Source organism: Urocampus carinirostris, chromosome 1 (genome assembly GCF_059441175.1).
Source record: "Urocampus carinirostris isolate Australia breed hairy pipefish chromosome 1, RoL_Ucar_1.0, whole genome shotgun sequence".
NCBI lineage: Eukaryota > Metazoa > Chordata > Actinopteri > Syngnathiformes > Syngnathidae > Urocampus > Urocampus carinirostris.
The window spans coordinates 75002782-75022561 of record NC_142349.1 but is presented as its reverse complement, the minus strand read 5'-3'; the positions used below and the strand labels follow the sequence as shown (position 1 = coordinate 75022561).

The 19780-nt window shown below is 42.0% G+C and overlaps 2 protein-coding genes across 4 annotated transcripts; one reads left to right on the top strand and one right to left on the bottom strand.

Moving 5' to 3' along the window:
• Nucleotides 1-1878: 1878 nt before the first annotated feature.
• On the top strand, nucleotides 1879-7750 carry LOC148376906 (uncharacterized). The gene is made up of 2 exons (XM_088351238.1): nucleotides 1879-2120; nucleotides 4552-7750. The coding sequence occupies exons 1-2, from the start codon at nucleotides 1991-1993 to the stop codon at nucleotides 6384-6386; spliced, it is 1965 nt and encodes a 654-aa protein (XP_088207364.1). The 5' UTR covers nucleotides 1879-1990; the 3' UTR covers nucleotides 6387-7750.
• Nucleotides 7751-9947: 2197 nt separating this feature from the next.
• On the bottom strand, nucleotides 9948-17752 carry LOC148376905 (uncharacterized). 3 transcript variants are annotated; one of them, XM_088352292.1, is made up of 3 exons: nucleotides 17497-17752; nucleotides 14409-14847; nucleotides 9948-13238 (listed from the first exon to the last, which is right to left on the bottom strand). In XM_088352292.1, exons 1-2 carry the CDS (start codon nucleotides 17621-17623, stop codon nucleotides 14447-14449), a joined length of 528 nt encoding a protein of 175 aa, XP_088208418.1. In that variant the 5' UTR covers nucleotides 17624-17752; the 3' UTR covers nucleotides 9948-13238; nucleotides 14409-14446. The 3 variants fall into 2 exon arrangements, with proteins under 3 accessions (XP_088208418.1, XP_088208403.1, XP_088208411.1); XM_088352277.1 differs by having other exon boundaries at nucleotides 9948-14847.
• Nucleotides 17753-19780: the final 2028 nt, after the last annotated feature.

The following is a 19780-nucleotide window of genomic DNA, read 5'->3' as shown; positions in this document are numbered from 1 at the left end:
ATGGGGTACCGCACACCTGGGCTGTGCGGTCACTGTATGCCAGGTGCCAGAGTCTGGTCCGCATTGCCGGCAGTAAGTCTGATTCGTTTCCGGTGGGAGTTGGACTTCGCCGCGGCTGCCCTTTGTCACCGATTCTGTTCATAACTTTTATGGACAGAATTTCCAGGCGCAGCCTCGGTGGGAAAGGAGTCCGATTTGGGGTTACTTTGGGTTATGACCGAAAGAACACGATCCCGGATAGAAGTGGCTGAAATGAGTTTCCTACGCAGGGTGTCTGGGTTTTCCCTTAGAAATAAGGTGAGAAGCTCAGTCATCCGGGAGGGACTCTGTGTAGAGCCACTGCTCCTCCGCATTGAGAGGAGCCAGTTGAGGTGGCTCGGCGTCTGATAAGGATGCCTCCTGGACGCCTGCCTCGGGAGGTGTCCCACCGGCAGGAGGCCCCGGGGGCGACCCAGTACACGCCGGAGAGACTATGTCTCTAGGCTGTCTTGGGAACGCCTTGAAATCCCCTCAGATGACCTGGAGGAAGTGGCGGGGGATAGGGAGGACTGGGCTCCCTTTTAAGGCTGTTGCCCCTGTGACCAGACCCCGGATAAGGATAATGGATGAAAGATAATGGATGGATGAAGGAAACTGAAGCTGCTATTTTTTTTTCTTCAACTTCATAGTTTTTGAATCCATCTTTTAGTCCTTTTTATTTAAACTGCAACCATATGATGTAAGCCCATGTTTCAATGTCAATACATTTCTTTGAAATGATTTGAATCCTTTTTTTTTCTTTCCTCCTTCGTCTTTTCTTTTTCTCAGGTATCGGTCATTCCGCAAATACAAATATGTTCCGGACCTCAGCTCGAGGCGATTCATTTTTACTGGATCTCCTTAATTTTGTCTTGAATACCCCTGATCTAGGCCATCGAAAAGTAACAAAATGAATCCATTTTTACTGCAAACACAATCCGATGTAACTCACCATGACTAAGCATTGTGTCGGATTAGTTTCCAGTTATCATCCGTCTTTGCGTGGAAACGCGACCCCACGCTCTCCCTTTTGGCAGCGGCCCCTGGCCCCCCGTCGCAAAAACATGACTAAAAATGCAAAACGAAAAAGTGCTCAATACTAGTGCAACCAACGAGACATTAACAAACACAAAATGGAAAAAGCAGGCGGCGCGGCGAATGAGTTCTGAGCTCAATGGTTCAAATCCAGCGACCAGCCCTCCTGTGCAAAATTTTGATGTTCTCCTCGTGCTTGCGTGGGTTTCTTCCTACATTCCAAAAACACGCGTGTCAGGTGAATTGGCCGCTCCAAATTGTCCCGAGGTGTAAATGAGCCAGTGAGTTGTCCGTCTCTACGTGTCGGTGCCCACTGCCCGAAGAATGCTGGGACGGGCTCCGGCACCCCCGCGACCCTACTGAGGATAAGCGGTGCAGATCATGGAGGGATGAATCAATGAATAATGCAATGACATGCCTGGGGGTGTCCCCCCCCTTCAAACATCCATGTATTCACCCCATGCACCCATTTCCACGGGTCTCAAATCAGCACAGCAAATACAGAGAAAACAGCAAAGAAAAAAAAAACTGAATGAATAAATAAAGAAACATGCCGGGGGAAGAAAACACAAGTCACATACAAATAGCAAAATGTTTATAAATATGATTCGTTTCAAGGGCAAGATACTGTATATTGTTTTCATTTGCATTGAAATGTGATCAAAGAAAATGTTCTGCCAATGAATATGCACTTGTGGATGTAAAATGGAGCTAAAATGATAAGATACGTTTATTTTGGCTTTGATTAAAAAAAGCTCTCTTGTGAGCCGGAAGTTGATTGTTGGCTGCTCCGCCCACCTTCTTCTTCTTTGTTCTTCTTCTTCTTCGTTCTTCCCAAACACTCTCAGCTTGTTTTTCGGCGACGTTGGCGTTCCGTTCCAATCTTGTGGAAGAGCTGCCTTTAAAAGTGTTAACGGCGACTATAAAAGTGTCTAAAATGTGCGAGAGCGGGAAAGGAAATGGGAAAGAGGAGCTTCGGGAAGTGCAAGACGACAACGAGCGAGAAGATCGAAGGCTAAAGCGAGTTAGCATGAGCAAGCAGCTACGAGTTGTGTTGAAGAGAGCAGGTTGGTCAATTCAGTTCTTTTGGACTCTTGGAGTTCACGAAGGACATATTTGGTTACTTTTCTATTTGATCTTGTCGATGCGGCTGCTAGGAGCCGGAGTCCATCAAGTATTCGCTTAAGTACAAGTCAAGCATACACAAGATGGTGGCCTCTTAGTGGACACGAGCCTTCATTCTTTTAAGCGTCGAATAAATCATCATTCATAAAAGTGTATGATGGCGACGCCGTCGTTTCGGTTTGCTAGCGTTCGTGAGAGACGCTATTGCGCACGAGTGACTCTCTGTAGAAAATCTTCATGTAGAGATTCAAAATTGTCCTTATTTGCATGAACATGAAGTTCTAATGAAACTGTTTTTCCTAACTGGCGTACAATGTTTATAAAATCAGTTTAAAACCGGATGCAATCCAATCAAATATGTTTATCCCAAAAGGAAAATACTATGCAGATATATTTTGCTTTGTGTGTATCTACAGTACATATATGAAAGTCCAAGGGTGCCATCAATCAATCAATAAACCTTAACCCTTATAAAAACAAACATGGTTGGTTGGATCCCTTTAACACACGGGTCGCAGTGGCACAATTTCCTTTGGTGTGTCTTGGGCAAACACAGCCTGGTGGCACCCAACATATGTGTACACCCGGCCTCCAACGGGGGACCTTTCTCGTGTTAGGCCAATGCGCTAAGAGCCTTTTAGAGTAAAAAACCCGAGGCAAAATAGTTTCATTCAAACGTTATCAAAATTGAATTTGACAAACATTTGTTGGCCAGGAGAGGGATAGGCACCACCAGGGTGTACTTGGCTAAGACACACCACAGAAAATACAACTTCCTTATGGGATCAAACTATGGTTCTATTTTGAAAAAATGATTTCAATTGCAGTTGAATAAATGGTCATATAGCAAAAAATGAGTAAGACAGTAAATGATGGGAGTGGCCAGCTAGCTGGCATCCGGTATCCTTAGATTGAGCCAGGTCCCCGTGATGATGAAAATAAGACGGTCTCGAATACAGGGGTTTACCGCGAGTCGTAGCCCCAGGTCATCCGTTTCACGGATAACGGATCTGGCGTTGGTCAGATCCAGGCTTAGAGGGTTGGCTAAAGAGCGTTATTAGCCTATCCGTTATCCTGGACCTGCACCCTTTCCTCCCGACGCCGCCGCAGACCATTTACAGACGTGCTAAGAATCCTCAGCGCAACTGCCGGTAATCGGTATTTCTTTGTACTCTTCTGACTTGACGCACTTTCCGACGTGTTTGAATTTCTTTTCGACCAAACGAACCGCTAAAAACTTGCCGTCGGGTTTGTTTTTGTAGCCTGTGGTGCGCGCGGACGTTTAACCGACATCCGACAGCGGCCTATGACGGTCGCGCAAACGGTCACGCCCACCCGACACACGCTCGCCTCCGATCGACCGGCGTCGTTAAAACACCTAACGGGCGACCAAAGACTCCCTCGCTCAAATCACAAACTAAAAAACCTTTCAAAGAAAGTCATTGTCTTGTCATTCCACATGATCCATTTGAATTCTGTTCATCGCGCAGCTCTCATGCGGACCGGTTGCGCGGTCCACGTATTGAATGGATTTGGGAAGTCCAGTCCCGAAGCGTGCCCGATTCAAGTCGCCGGCGACGATTAAAGCACCGTTGGGGTGCGCGAGCTGCTGTTTGTGGATGGCGGCGAGCGGGAGATTTAGCGCTATGCTAACGTTAGCATCCGGTGGAACGTAAACAGCGTTCACGATGACCACGTCGGTTTATAGAAGGGTCTACAAGATACTGCTAGAACCTCTATATCGGGTGAGCAGCGTGTGTCGATGATTCCGCTGTTATTGCACGTCAGCGCATAGTCCCCCCCACCCTGTTCTTCCCAGAATCATGAGCAATAAGAGATTTTGGAAAATGGGAAATAATCCATCTTGCCCAAAAGTTGCCTTTTTTTACATCTTCAAAACTGTCGCCACATCTTGCTCTTAACACAATTCTCCGAATGAAATGTTGCAGCAAAACTAAATCAACTAGACCCTCATCAAAAGAAACCCTCTCATTGCTGCTGGCCTTATCATTAGGATGTTTTGTGCAGGTATAGTCAAGTGAATTCCTCTAAGGCCTCATTTGTGAATTTAAACCTTAAGCGGGTTTTCACGGAATCCTCTTTATTGTCATTGATAACAACGTCGTGTCCGCGACAACTCCATTCCGCCTCTCGCTCCGGAATATATACACGGAATGAAAGGCTTTCGGTAGAAAAACGATTTAAAAAGAAAACATGTCCATATTTCGGTTAAAAAAAAAATTCTTAATATATTTATTGAATCTTTTTTTTTTTGTCAAAAGGCTTTTTGTACTCATGGTTCTGCTTCAAAAATGTACTTTGATGTGAGTGAATAGATATTGAACCCATAAGTGTTTGTCTTATGTCCCGCAGACCTCAAAAATAAGAATCTTCTTCCTTGGCAACGGGAGACAAAGTTGGCCGGAGTCAAAAAGGAGGACTTGGAGTCCGATCGAATCCAAGAGGAAAAGAAGGATTTGGAGCCCGAGCGCATTAAAGTGGAGGAAGAGAATTATTTCCAGACTGTTGACCTTATAAAAGAGGAGGATGAATTGGGGCATGACTACCTTAAAGAGGAAAAGGAGCATTTTCAGTCAGTTGACGTTAAAGAGGAGGACGATTCGAGGGAGTTCACCGTGACCGGGGCCCGTTTCACCTCCGAAGATCAACGTGGAGAGAACAAAGCGAGGGTGTCTCCGAGCAGAAGCTCCGGGACGAAATATAATGACGAGGACACGCGCGATCCCGCTCGCGATGACGGCGACCGACGGTCGGAAGGTGATGACGCATATCACAAATGTTCACAGTGTCTGAAAAGGTTTCGATACAAGTCCAGTTTGACACGCCATATCGCTGTCCACACTGGTGAAAAACCTTTTGTTTGCTCAGTTTGTGGTCAAAAATTCATTCATAAATCAAACTTAAAAAGGCACGCAAAAACCCACACCGGTGAAAAACCTTTTGTCTGCTCTGTTTGCGGTCTAACGTTCATCCAGAAATCGCACCTAAAAACACACGCAAGAACCCATAGTGGTGAAAAACCCTTTGCCTGCTCGGTTTGTGGTAAAACATTTGCTGTGAGCGGGAGTTTAAAAAGACACATAAGTACCCACACGGGTGAAAAACCTTTTGCCTGCTCAGTTTGTGGTCTAAAGTTAACCCAGAAATCTGACTTAAAAATACACACAAGAACCCATAGTGGTGAAAAACCTTTCACCTGCGCGGTCTGTGGTAAAACATTCCCTATGAGTGAGAGTTTAAAAAGACACGCAAGAACCCACACGGGTGAAAAGCCTTTTGCCTGCTCAGTTTGCGGTAAAAAATTCACTCATAATTCACCCTTAAAAAGGCACGCCAGAACACACACCGGTGAAAAGCCTTTTCCCTGCTCAGTTTGCGGTCAAAGATTCAACTTGAAGGAAAGCCTAAAAGTACACACAAGAACCCACACCGGTGAAAAACCTTTTGTTTGCTCAGTCTGCGGTCAGAGATTCAGCTGGAAAGAAAGCTTAAAGGTACACACAGGAACCCACACCGGTGAAAAACCTTTTGCCTGCTCACTTTGCGGTCTAAAATTCAACTGGAAAGAAAGTTTAAAACTTCACACAAGAAAACACACAGGTGAAAAGAATTTGGCCTGCTCAGTTTGCTCTCAGTATTTTAGCTGTAAGAATGAATTGAAATTACACGTAAGAACCCACTCTGGTGAAAAGCCCTTTGCCTGCTTAGTTTGTGGCAAGAAATTCACCCATAAATCACCATTAAAAAGGCACACAAGAACCCACACCAATGAAAAACCTTTTGCCTGCTCTGTTTGTGGTCAAAGGTTCAACTGGAAAGAAAGCTTAAAAGCACACACAAGAACCCACACTGGCGAAAAACCTTTTACTTGCCTAGTTTGCGGTCAAAGATTCAGCTGGAAAGCCAGCTTAAAAGTGCACACAGGAACCCACACTGGGGAAAAACCTTTTGCTTGCTCAATTTGCGGTCAAAGATTCAACTGGAAAGAAGGCTTAAAAGCACACACAAGAACCCACACTGGCGAAAAACCCTTTTCATGCTCAGTGTGTGGTAAAAAATTCAGCCACAAAGGAGTGTTAAAAAGACACTCTCATGACAAATCATTTTCTTGTGCTGTATGTGGCGAAACATTCTCTAGTCAAGTCAAAGTTCAGGGTCACAAGTGTGCTGGTAAGAATGGCATTTAACACACAGCTTGATATGAGCTCATAGTTCATTAAAAACAACTACCATTCAATAAACTGATTGGTGTCATCTTGGCATCAGTGATAGGTTAAAACTTAGCTCATTTTTTTATTGTTCTAGTTTTGAAAATGTTTTTGGAATGCACATGCGAGCGTTGCAGTTTGAGTCCTTTTTAATTGATGATGAAATTAAATGATGACTCACTTTCTTTACAATGATATATCATCGGTATGTTAAAATTTGGACTCGAGTGATACCAAAGGTCTCTTGTAGACATATGTAAACATTATATGTCTTTTCAGTTGTCTTAATCAAAATGGCCTCTTCACATGGGGGTGTTGCACGAAAAAGGAATAAATAAATTAACCGAATAAGCGCAGCTCGATCGAGTCCGAGTTAATGGGTTGATGCGCACGTCCAGCCCGGTTTCCTCAAATATACCCCGAGAAGCCGTCTCAGAATCGCGGATCAGTAATTGAAAGTGTGATCTTACACGGCTGCCGAACTTCAGCTCCTGATGGAGTTTTATCAACTTTTGAAAGAAAGTAGAAGAAATAAAGGTTCCACACCGAGTACTTTGCGTCATATTTGACGAGTACCACGTCGGAAGACCCTGCTGGCGAGAAACCATCACCATCGTAACTGAGCAGGCTCAGTTTAGTTTGCTGTCATGCAACCCACTTGGGGCTAAATTCAACCACGATAACAAAATATATCCCGGCCTAATCCCTCTTTTGGTTTCGTAAAATGAACTCCCCGGGGTCTTTTGTTAAAAAAAATAATAAAACAAATCTGTTTGTGATTGTATGAATCTACTATATATTTTCTGTTCTGTAATTGAAGCATTAGTTTTATTTGAATTGTATGATCTTGTATCACAGGTATCCCTATTGAGAATTTGTGACTAGATCTTCTTTGTTGATTCATTTTCAAGCGAATGTGATTTAAAAAACATCATACATTTAGATTTGACTCAAAATCAAAATGTCATGAGTTCATTTGTTTATTTCAAGCAGGTCGGCGCATTGCACGGCTGCGTGGCCGCTATTGGTGTGTGTGAGTGTGTGTGAATGGGTTAGTGTGAAGCACAATGTAAAGCGCTTTGGGAGCTCTTCATTGACTCGAAAAGCGCTATAAAAATGCAGACCATTTATCATTTCATTGATTTTTTTGTTGTTGCCGAAATTCACTATTTGTGCATATTATTATAAGACACGCAAGATAAACGGGAGTTGTTCCCATCAACCCTCGTTTTGAAGTTTTAGGTTTCAACCATCTCATCCTTTTGTGTCTTGATTTGACTGCAACCCTATTCTTGAAACAAAATCTCTCTGTTCTTATATTAAACTGTGATTTTGTCATCAAAGATTGAGTTCTCTTAAATTCTCTTATTTTTCAGTTTGTGTTTTATTGTTGGCTTGAATCCGTCATTTATCATTTACCACTGGACCATATATTTAAAAGTGACTCGTCCAGATGGAATGTCTGTCCGTCATACCGGCCAGTGGCTGCCGACCAATCCCGGATGTCCTCCGACTCTTACGAGAACAAGCAAGAAGAGAATAAAGGAATGGGAAAAGACGGTGCGAGTATTTGCTAGTTTTCATTCTCCATAAAATAGAAAAAGTTTCAGTGGCAGGGGGTTTCTGTAATATGCAGAGAATATCTGTAAGGCTGTGTGCTGCAAGCAGGAAAAACCAGACCGGGTTAAAGGTAAGATGTTGGGCCCGGGCCCAAACCGAGCTGAAATCCGGGCCGGGTTCTAGCTTAAAATGTCAATCATTAAGTCGGGCCCGGTCGGGCTTCGTTTTTCTTTCGCCTTTCGTGGAGGAACGACACAGCATGCGCTTACTTGAATTCAAGTAAAAGCCTAAATTAAAAAAAAATCAGTTAGGGTCAGAATAAAACTATTTTTCGGTCAAATTGCAAGTTTGTCGTTCAATGCGCTGACACCGATTGAGCCTTTTACGTGCAACGATGACACATAGCGAGTTTTGGACGCCAAAGCAGCAAGATGAAAGACAAACATGGCGGTGCTTAGTAGATATGGATTGCGCCATTTTCAAGAAAATGTATCCTGCAATATGGTGAGTTTGGAGTCCATATTTGACAGGGTCGGATTCTACGGATTGGCCTCGATGTGACCGAGCCACTTTTGCGTCCATTCCAAGACGTCGAAGACGGCAGAGTGGACGCACCGGCGAGTCACCTCGACTTGATCGTTTTTTGGGCGTCTCGTTTCAAACCGATGATGATGTTTCTCTCGCGAGTATATTTTAAACGGTCATGATGACTTGAATCACAAAAGTTGAAACTTTCCAAAGATTTGCGGCACGACGCATTTCGGTGACCGGTGAAATCGCACCGACACGTATGTTTATCAAAAGTCTGGCGGCGGGTGGTCGGAACCTCGGGGTACTATTTCTTAATACTCGCTGTACCTTCTTTCTTTGTAAAGATCTCGTGTTTCGATGAGGCCGCATGCGGCTTATGGTCAAGTATGGCTTATGTATGTACAAAAGCCTTTTTCCTTTCCAAATGACTAGGTGCGGCTTATAACCAGGTCAGCCTTATAGTCCAAATGTTACAGTCATGTAAATAATACAATTTATAACGCAGAGAAAATTCAATAACAAAGGTAAATAAACGCTTTGGATTTTCTGATGAGTCGACGACGGCAAAGACACAAGTCTCTTTGAGTACTTTTACGACAATCGCACAGCGGAGTACGTATGTAACCGCGCTGTACCCGTCCCACCAAAGATCCGCATTCACGCTGGACCGGAGGATGAGGTTTTTATTACAGTTTCTGCAGATGAATGAGTCACAACACGTGGTAAGCTTCTCTGTTGGCTTTTATCTCGTTGGCAGCTCGTTTTAGACTGCCCAAAACATATCAAAGAGCTTTCTTTTCAGTTGACATAAAATACATTTCAGAATATCAACCATCTCAATACATTTTTACATCCATTTTAACAAGAGATCGTATAGTCTTTTTTTTAACGTTTACAATGAAGTCAACATATTTTTCTTTAAACTGAATTTTAACCAACATCATCCTTTTTATATATATGGAAAAATAGAAATCATAACAATAACCAGTATAAAGAATGGGTACAATTTACCTGCAAATGAATGAGTCACAACACGTGGTAAGCTTCTCTGCTGGGTTTGATCTCTATAAGGGAAATTAGCATTTTAGCACAACAGGCAACGTCCGGCAAAACTAACATAAAAGGCGACAGAAACAAAACGAAAATAATCCAAAAAGCTTGCCAAAATCAATCACATTACTGTGCGTGTTGAGAGATTTGTCAGCTGTGGTTTTCATGTTCAAAATTCACTTTTGCGGAGCACGCAAAGATCGTGTCTTACCGTTGGCAGCTGGCTCTGTAGACTGCTAACAAACCCCGCCTTTCGGTCACATGTCAAAAGTCAAATCAAACCTTACCCCATACCAGCAGGTGGCACTATCGGACTCCTCATTGCAGGACACTTACACAAAAACTATATCAGATATTTCAGCAGGAATTTCAATAAAACAAAAATTATTATTACACCCGTTACACATACAGTACACTTTATTTACACAATGCAAAGAAAAATCCAAATGTAATGACATCATCGCAGTTTCATATAAGAACAAAGACATTAGGTATCAGAAATAAGGTTGCAGTAGAATCAACGCACAAAAAGATGAAAACATTGAAATCCCAAAAGGCCAAAACAAGGGCTGATGGGAAGAAAAAGTGGATCTTGCGTGCCCCTTCACTTCAATACTCGACACAAACGGTACTTTTTCAAAACAAAAGCTAGAAGCTGTGAATTCAAATAAATCTTGTTTGTAGAACCATCTTCAAATAATATCCAGTCACAAATTCACGTTGCAAATACACTTACATGTGATACAAGATCATGAAATCCACATAAAAGTCAAGCTTTTCTGAGCGGTATTCAAATATATATATATAGTAGTTTCAAACATTCAACATCAGATTGCACGAAGGCAAGTTTAAACTAAGCACTTACTATGTCGATTTCTTTTCAACAGCAGGCGTTTCCAACATGGGACTCACCAAATATAGTCAAGTTTCAATGAACAGGTGCACAAAAGTACCTTTCCTTATTGGTAGTGCTCATGTCACCGGTTTTGCTTCTACTTTCTTTCAAAAGTTCCTAACCCTCACCCTAATCAGCGCTCGTAAAACATCACGGGCAACGCTTTTCCCTGTTCCGATGCGGGATTCGGAGCTGAAACCCGGAGGTCTGTTTGAGGATATCGCATTTTGTGTCGCCGAGCCTTTTCATCCTGACTCGGAAAACCTGCAAACTATCAGGCCGCTCTGCGCTTATATAGTTAGCCTGGATTTCTTGATCGGGTGTAATAAAGAGGCCATCTTGACGAAGTCGACTCAAAAAGTTATAACATATTTTGCCATGTGTACGAAAGAGACACTTGGAAAGTACTTCAAGGAAAAGTCAAGAGCGGAACTCACCGAAAACGTATCGTAGTAATGACCGTTATTCCTCATTTAGATTTCGTATCATCGATCGAAAAGAGGATGCGGGCTACGACGCTGATGCGTGTGGAAAAAAACAAATAACATTTTCAGATATAAAACCACAATGAAAATGAGGCTAAGTTTAGATAAAGTATATCACTGACATCAGTACCCAAATGAGATCATTCCGTTTTTTGAAACGTAAATGCAAACCAGGAGCTCATATCAAGTAAAGCGACGACCGCCATTCTCACCGACACACTTCGGACCTCGAGCTTCGATCTGACAAGACAAGTTCAATTCGAGACTTTTGAAGACTTTTTGAAAATGCCTTTTGGAATCAAATTCAAGACCGAGTCGACAAAAAAAAAATAAAAACACAATGAAAATGAACACAAAAAAAAAGACAAATCATTCTTGCACACGATACACATTACCCGACATAGCTTTTAGCCACTTCTCATTAAATGTGAACGTCTCTGTCCGAAGTTGCTATGCGTATTGTGGGTAGACCTGAGACACGAGTCTGCCCTGTAAGGCCTGACTGAAACCACATCGGCGTTTGTATAGTTACGTTATTGTGATCATGCCATGTTGCTAAGTAAATTATGATTAAAAAATAGATGTTCATCTTTCTCGTTCAAACAAATATAAGTCTCGAGAATGTGTTTACATTATAAAGACTTTTATGAAATCGATCGAAGACCTTTTAAGACTTTAAGGATCCGCGGGAACCCTGCTAGAGAACCTTTAACCGCAAACTGAACAAGAAAATTGTTTCTCATTAGTGTGGGTCGTTGTGTGGCTTTTCAAACTTAGATTTCGTTTTTTTTTTTTACCACAGATGAAGTGTTAGACCTCTTGTTAACATGTCCGATGTGCAGTCTTATCGAGTGGATTGACCACTGGTGTGAATGACGGTATATAATGCCACTATGCACGTGTAAAATAAAATCAGAACTATATTTCTCTCTGACTCCACCAGCGGTGATTTGGCGAAGAGCATGCATTGTGCGCAGTTGGTAAACTACTTCTGAAGTATGACTACTGGTCATCTCACACTAAGCGAGACAAAGGTTTTTTGCCATGGTGGGATATTGTGTGGATTTTTAAGTTAGATTTCACGGTGAATTTTATACCTAAAACTAAACAAGCAAATCTTTTTCACCAGTGTGGGTTCGAGTGTGGCTTTTTCAAGTAAAATTCCTGGGTGAATTTTTTACCACAACTGGAACAGCCAAAAGGTTTTTTCCCCACTGTGGATTATTGTTTCTTTCCAGTTGAATCTTTGACCGCAAACCGAGCAAGAAAAATGTTTCCACGTGTGTGGGTTCTTGCGTGGATTTTTAAGGCTTTCTCTATGGCTAAATCTTTGACTACAACTGAGTAGGCAAAAGCTTTTATCACCATCGCGGGTTCTTGTGTGGCTTTTCAAACTTCCTTTTTGGTTGAATTTTTAACCACAAACTGAGCAGGCAAAAATGTTTTCGCCACTATGGATTCCTGGGTGTGTTTTTAAAGGTAATTTATTGGTGAATTTAAGACCACAAAAAGAGCAGGCAAAAGGTTTTTCGACCGTGTGGGTTGTTGCATGCCTTTTCAAGTTTGATTTCAAGCTGAATTTTTGACCGCAAACTGAGCAGGCAAAGGGTTTTTCACCAGTGTGGGTTCTTGTGTGGATTTCTAAGTGTAATTTGAGGCTGAACGTTTGACCACAAACTGAGCATGTAAAAGGTTTTTCACCACTATGGGTTCTTGCGTGTGTTTTTAAGTGTGATGTCTGGCTGAATTTTTGACCACAAACTGAGCAGGCAAAAGGTTTTTCACCAGTGTGGTTTCTTGCATGCCTTTTTAAGTCTGATTTATGGGTGAATATTTTACCACAAACTGAGCAGGTAAATGGTTTCTCACCAGTGTGGACAAGGATGTGGGATTTCAGATGATGCTTGTGTTTAAACGTTTTTCCACAACGCGAACATTTGTGATATGTTTCATCACCTTCCGACTGTTTGTCGCCATCATTGTGTGCAGAGTCGTCATCTGTTGTCCCAGAGCTTCTGCCTGGAGACACCTTCTCCTTGTTCCCTTCGTGTTGATCTTCGGATGTTAAACGGGCCCTAGTCACCGGAAACTCTCTCAAATCTTCAATTTCTTTAACATTAACAGACTTAAAATCGCCCTCTTCTTCCTTTTTAACATGATCAAACTCCAAAGCTTCCTCCTCCTTTTTAACGTCAACAGGGTCCAAATCGTCAGCCTCCTTTTTGACGTGACCAGGCTCCGAATCCTCTTTTTTGACGCCAGGCAAAAAGAAATTCTGTTGCCAAGGAAGAAGATTCTCTTCTCTGATGTCTGTAGGACACAAGACACACATGGTTTGGGAACATTTCAATTTACAACGAAAACAATAAAAGTATTTTTACACCTTTGTTTACATTTTCATATTAACATATCTGGCATTGTGTTCTGCAGCAGAGAGCACACGACAAATGCTATTACGGGGGCAGTTTGTCTGTCGGGTGGGCGTGACTTTCGGCGTGCTTGAATGTAATAGGCTGGTGTATGCTGTCAGTCAAACAGCAAGGCACGCGCACAAGTCAATGAATCTGAACCAAAAAGAAGTGGTTTGCTAGCTTTTAGCGCTTTGTTCCATTTAAAAATGAATTTAAAAATAAAATCGAATTGAATATTAAAAAAATGTTGTGCGCATCATTAATCTTGGTGTGGCACACTGATTTCCAGGGATATTTGAAAGTGGCACGCCGCACCCAAAAGCTTGCTGACCCCTGGACTAGTGTGAAGAGCCCTTTGAGACTTCTTGTGATTAAGGGCGTCACAAATAAACAAGACTCGACCAATTTGGATTGTCGTGTGGCTTATGAATTGCTGTTTACTGCAGAATTTTTGACCACAAAATGAGCAGACAAAAGTTTTTTACCAGTGTGAGTTGTTTTGTGTACCTTTAGACTTTTTTCAAGTTACATTTTAAACCACAAACTGAGCAATAAGGTTTTTCACCAGTATGGATTCTTGTATGGATTTGTAAGCTTCCTTCCTGGGTGAATTTTTGCCCGCAAACAGAGCAAAAAAACGTGTTTTTAAAAGTGTGGGTTCTTGTGGTTCTCTTTAATTTGCCCCTCTCTGTGAATTTTTGACCGCAAACAGAGCAACTGAAAGGTTTTTTACCGGTGTGGGTTCAAGTGTGTATTTTTAAGCTTTGTTTCCAGTTGAATTTGACACCACAGACTGAGCAAGAATAAGGTTTTTCACCAGTGTGAATTCTTGTATGGATTTTTAAGTTTCCTTCCTGGATGAATTATTGACCGCGAACTGAGCAGGCAAAACGTTTTTCACAAGTGTGAATTCTTTCATTGATTTTTAAAATTCCTTTTTCAGTGAATATTTGACTGCTAACTGAGCAGCAATAAGGTCTCTTATCGGTGTTGGTTCTTGTGTGTCTTGTCAAGGTTGCTTTTTGATTTAATTTTTGACCACAAACTGAGCAAGCAAAAGGTTTTTCACCAGTGTGTATAATGATGTGGCGTTTCAAAATTTGCTTGTTAGGAAGTTTTTCCACACTGCCGACATTTGTGTGTTTCCGACTGTTTGTCGCCATCATTGTGCGCAGAGTCGGACGTGTCGTCATCATCCGTTGTCCCGGAACTTCTGCTTGGAGACACCTTCTCCTTGTTCTCCTCACGTTGATCTTTGAAAGTGAAACGCGTCCCGGTCACAGGAAACTCTCCCAAATATTTCTCCTCTTTGACATCAACGGGCTCAAAATGCTCCTTTTCCTCTTTGATGTGGTCAGGCTCCAAATAATTTTCCTCCTTTTTAATGTCAACAGTATGAAAATACTCATCTTCCTCCTTTTTGATATGATCAGGCTCCAGATCCTCTTTTTTGATGCTAGGCAAGTTTCTCTCCTTTAGCCAATGAAGAAGATTCTCTTGTCTGACGTCTGCAGGACATAAAACACACACGAAGGTGTCAAATTTTCATTCACACACAAAAGTATTTTTTTTGCCGTGTGCGACGCAACAAAAATCATTTCAAAATTTCTCCCCGCCCCCTAAAAAAAATGTGTCATTATATATATATATATATATATATATATATATGTTATTTACGATTCTTTTCTTTTACAGGAATATGCACTTTTTTTCTTAATCACATTTTTGGACAAAAATCCTTTTATTCCATGCAACTAGTCATGTACACAACATTATTATAAATGACAATAAAGACAACTAAAAGAAAACCCTCTCAATGTTTCTATTTATAGAAAAGGCATTACCGGAATAAAACCCGATGATAGCTTTACGATAAACGGTATCGTATGGTCGGTGGCGATGACGGGGGTTTCTTCTGATGTTCTTATTTAGCATTGACTTGGCACATTTGGAGAATGGGTTTAAGAGCAAGAATTTGGAACACGTTTGAAGATGAAACGTGGACTGAAAAACAATTCTTCTAGGCAAGATTCAAAAACATCTTGTTGCTAATGATTAAGTAACAATTTCTTGAAAAAGTTGATTTCAAATCCATTGGCTCAAAAAAATCCCCATTGTTAACGGAACATCATTCCCTTCTAGAATTCTTCTTAGCTTGCAATTGCTATACGCTGGTACAAATGTTTCAGGTTACCAAGTACCTGACCGGGAAAATATTGCCTCGACGCTTGCGTCTAGTTACAAAGTCAAAAATACACATATAGTACGCGCTAGTGCTATTCGCCGCTCCCAGTTTCCCGAACAATGCGCAGTGAAAGCGCACCCCGAGTGACGCTAACTGCCCTCCGCCAACCAACAGGCTATCGCTTTGAATCAGCCTGGCAACCGCTGCGCATGCGTGCTCCCAGCATGCTCCCAGCATGCTCTTTGTGTCACCGTCACATTTTGCTCAGTTTCCACCAATGCTAAAACCGCTTTTCACAATGTAATCCATTGGCTAATGTACATCTCGATGCCTTATTCTTTCTTTGCAGGCTGAATGGATTGAAGCTAGAGATGGCAGCCGGACTTGACTTGGAAGAAAGGAAATTGATTCTTAAATGCTACCGGAAGTATGAAAATGCAGCGGAAGACATTTTAGGTAGGAGTTTAACAAGGAAGCACCGATACAAATTGGCATCAATGGAATTAGAGATAAATTCAAAGATAACGGAAGTTCAGGACGTCCTCGGGAAGCATTTGGGAAGACCGGGTACGCGGACAAGCCCCGCAAAAGAAGAAAGGTTACTGGGAAGTCCGTTCCAAGAAAATCTTTGCGCCAATGCGAGTCAGGCGATTTTAAATCATCTGTCCGTCGCATCATAAAACCATGTGTGTCGTGAAAAGCAACTCCAAAATAAGTCCGTGCTTTTCACGACACAGACCGAAAAGCAGAGAATTTCGAGCGGCACTCGGAAGCGGGCAATGAAGATGCAAACTTTCCAAGAAGGAGTGATGTGTGGAGAGATGAGGCCACCTTCAAATTCAATGCATCCAATAATAGAAACAATTGTACCTACTGGGAGTCCATCTCGTGGTCGATTTACCAGGAATTTGGGGAGTTTTTCATACTGGTGGACATGATAATAGATTGTAATATAGGCATTGTTTTGCAACAATATGACTGCATATTGACTGACATGTAGATTAATGCTAACAGGTAGATTGAAATTGAAATACTAGCCTACTGCAGGATGATCAATTTGTCACAAAACTCGGGACGATATGAAAATGTTCCTGGGAATCTACGGGGAAAACACTGTAAGACTCGCTACTGTGTAGGATGCTTTGAAAGCCTTTCTTGGGGGAAATGAATACCACACAGTTATTGATGTTTACTATGTTTGTGTATTGTGACCCAATGCTAAATCAATTCCACCCTGGTCGTCCTGGAAGGGCGAATACCACTTGTGAGGCCCCTTCTAAAGGTTCATTTTCCTCGTGCTGAGGTTTTGAGTTTTTCCTTGCCCGCCTGTATGTTGGTTTAAGATCAGGTGATGGTGTTACTGTAACCAGTGCAGTCCCTAGAAACGTTTTTAACGGTGAAACAAACAAATGTCACTTGACCGAAAGCCATCCAAACGAATGATATTTGGAAACATTTTGCTATTTTTGTGTAACTTATCCGTCCCCCTGGCCTGTTTGTTTGTCTACATTTCATTGTCATTTTAATTGTAAAAGAAAAAAATCAGGGAGCACGCTTTCTGGTGGATTCACGTGGTAATACACCTTCCACACTTGGTTAACTTACCCTATTTGAGTCAGCTCCAGAGAGACTCGAATATCAATGATATACTGATTAAATTAGGGTTTCAATTCAATATAACGTTTTAAAAATCTAGAGGTATTTGAACAATAAATGACGCTAATAGAAATACAGACTGCTAATAAGCCAATTCCGCACAAAAGTGCAAATATGTCGGCTAAAACACGCTCATCTTTTCATTCCTATATTGTCCGCGTCTATTTGATTTAGTCTCCACGATAACCCGAAGGATTCACCCCTCGAAGCAGCTGCATCATAAATATGGAATAGAAATCAAACCATCGTCGTGCAATGGACTTGAAGAGCAGAAAATAAGAAAATAGAAAATGTTGTAGAGCTAAAAGTGACCAACCGTCTCTGTTCATCACAACTCGTAGCTGTTTGCTAATGCTAACTGGCTTTAGCCGTCGACATTCTTCCTTCTCTTCTGGCACTTCCCGAAGGTCCTCTTTCACGTTTCTCTTGTACGTAGAAACCATATTGAAGGCTTACCATCAACTCCTTTACAGAGTAATTTGGAGATGATTCGAGTTTAATTTTGCATACGACCCAAGCGAAACGCCGCGTAGGCAAAAAAAAATGACAGACGTGCTTCTTCGTCTTCTTCGTCTTCTTCGTCTTCTTCGTCTTCTTCGTCTTCTTCGTCTTCTTCGTCTTCTTCGTCTTCTTCGTCTTCTTCGTCTTCGTCGTCTTCTTCGTCTTCTTCAACTTCTTCAACTTCTTCGTCGTCTTCTTTTCGGTCTTCTGCTTTAACGTCTTCTTCTTTTACGTCTTCTTCTTGAGGTTATCGGCGGTTGGCATCCATCTCTTTGGAGCATTACCGCCCCCTATAACCACATCCTCGTCATCTTCCTCCAACTCAAATCCTGTTTTATTAATAATTCCTTTAAGTTTACGTTTTGTTTACTTTAAAATGGACAAGTATGCTCCATAAACTGTCACATACTAACATTTTAGCCAAGATTATTCTCAATGTCTGTCCCCAGAAGAGCTTTTACAGAAAACAACCTTACATAAAATACACAATATTATAAAAAAAGCACAAATGCAGAGGCTACAGGTGGTTAGGGGTTAGGGGTTAGGGTTAGGGTTAGGGTTAGGGTTAGGGTTAGGTTTTTGAAACAATATTAATTTCTCAAGGTCCCCCAAAAATTTTTTTTCTGGGGGTCCTTGGGAAACCAATTTTTTAGCACTCGCCATACAGGAAAATATAGCGTTTTTTTGTGTGTCTTACCTGCGTTCGTTTAGTCCATTAGGAAAGAGAGTGTTTAGTTTTTTTATCCAGTCTTTTTCTGCTAAGCGTCTTTCTTTTTGTGTCCAATTGCTATTTGTTTGAAGGCCCGATATTTCTAAAGCTTGTATCCCATGATGAATGAAGTGTGCAACAAGATGTGTATTAATTTAGGGTTAGGGTTAGGGTTAGGGTTAGGTTTTTGAAACAATTTTGCTTTCTCAAGGTCCCCCAAAAAATTTTTTTCTGGGGGTCCTTGGGTTAGGGTTAGGGTTAGGGTTAGGGTTAGGGTTAGGGTTAGGGTTAGGGTTAGGGTTAGGGTTAGGAAGCAATCTTACTTTCTCAAGGTCCCCCCCAAAAAATTTTTTGGAAGGTCCTTGGGAAACTAAGTTTCTGCACTCGCCATCCAGGAAGCTGGAGCGTTTCTCACCTGCGTTCGTTTAGTCCATCTGGGAAAAGAGTGTTAAGTCTTTCTATCCAGTGTCTTTCTGCCCTGCGTCTTTCCCTTTGATTCCAATTGCTATTTGTTTGCAGGCCCCATATTTCTAAAGCCTGTAGTCCATGTTGAATGAAGTGGGCGACAAGATGTGTATTATTTTGTCTACTGTTCCTAATGTTGTAAATGTGTTGTGCTAGTCTACATCTGATAGAATTTCCTGTCTCTCCTATATATTTAATGTCACAGTGTTTACACTTTATGACATATATACAGTTTTCCGTAGTAGGTGTGATTGTTTGTTTAATTAGGTAGTTTGTGTTGGTGACGGTGTTCCTAACTGTGGTGGCTTGTTTGTAGAATGTGGGGCCCTGCGTTTGTGTTATGTTGATTTCTGGTAATTTACTTTTTACTAAGTAGTCTTTTAGGTTTTTGTTTCTTTTAAAGGCTTAGATGATTACACAATTCCCCAAACACTGGCCCGGCGCTGAGTTTATGGCCGCCGAAAGGCCCATTCATTCAGACGGGTCCATGTATTTTCAACGACAGCCGCAGTACCGCCAAAATCCATGCAGCGACGCTGTATTTATGGCCTCCGAAAGGCCCATTCATTCCCAACGGGGCTGCAGTAGCATCCCGCGGCCACGCGGGGGCAGATATTGTGAGGGAATTACATCGTAGTGGACGGAGCGCCCATGCATTCCTATGGCCAATGCATTTCCAATGGGAGTGCAGTCCCACAAAAATCCGCTAGTGGGCACCATACTTGAGGGCCCGACGTTCCCTCAAGTGCCGATTTTGTACCCCCTTCTCCAGCCGACAGCCAGAATTATAGTAGGGACTCGCAATTTTGAGAGGTGAGCACCAGGGCTAAACAGTGGCCACCCGTGGCCATTGAGTCCGACAAAGCAGAGATCCCGGTTCTCGAAAAATTTCTAAGTTTTTCAAATTTTAAAGTATTGAAGTATT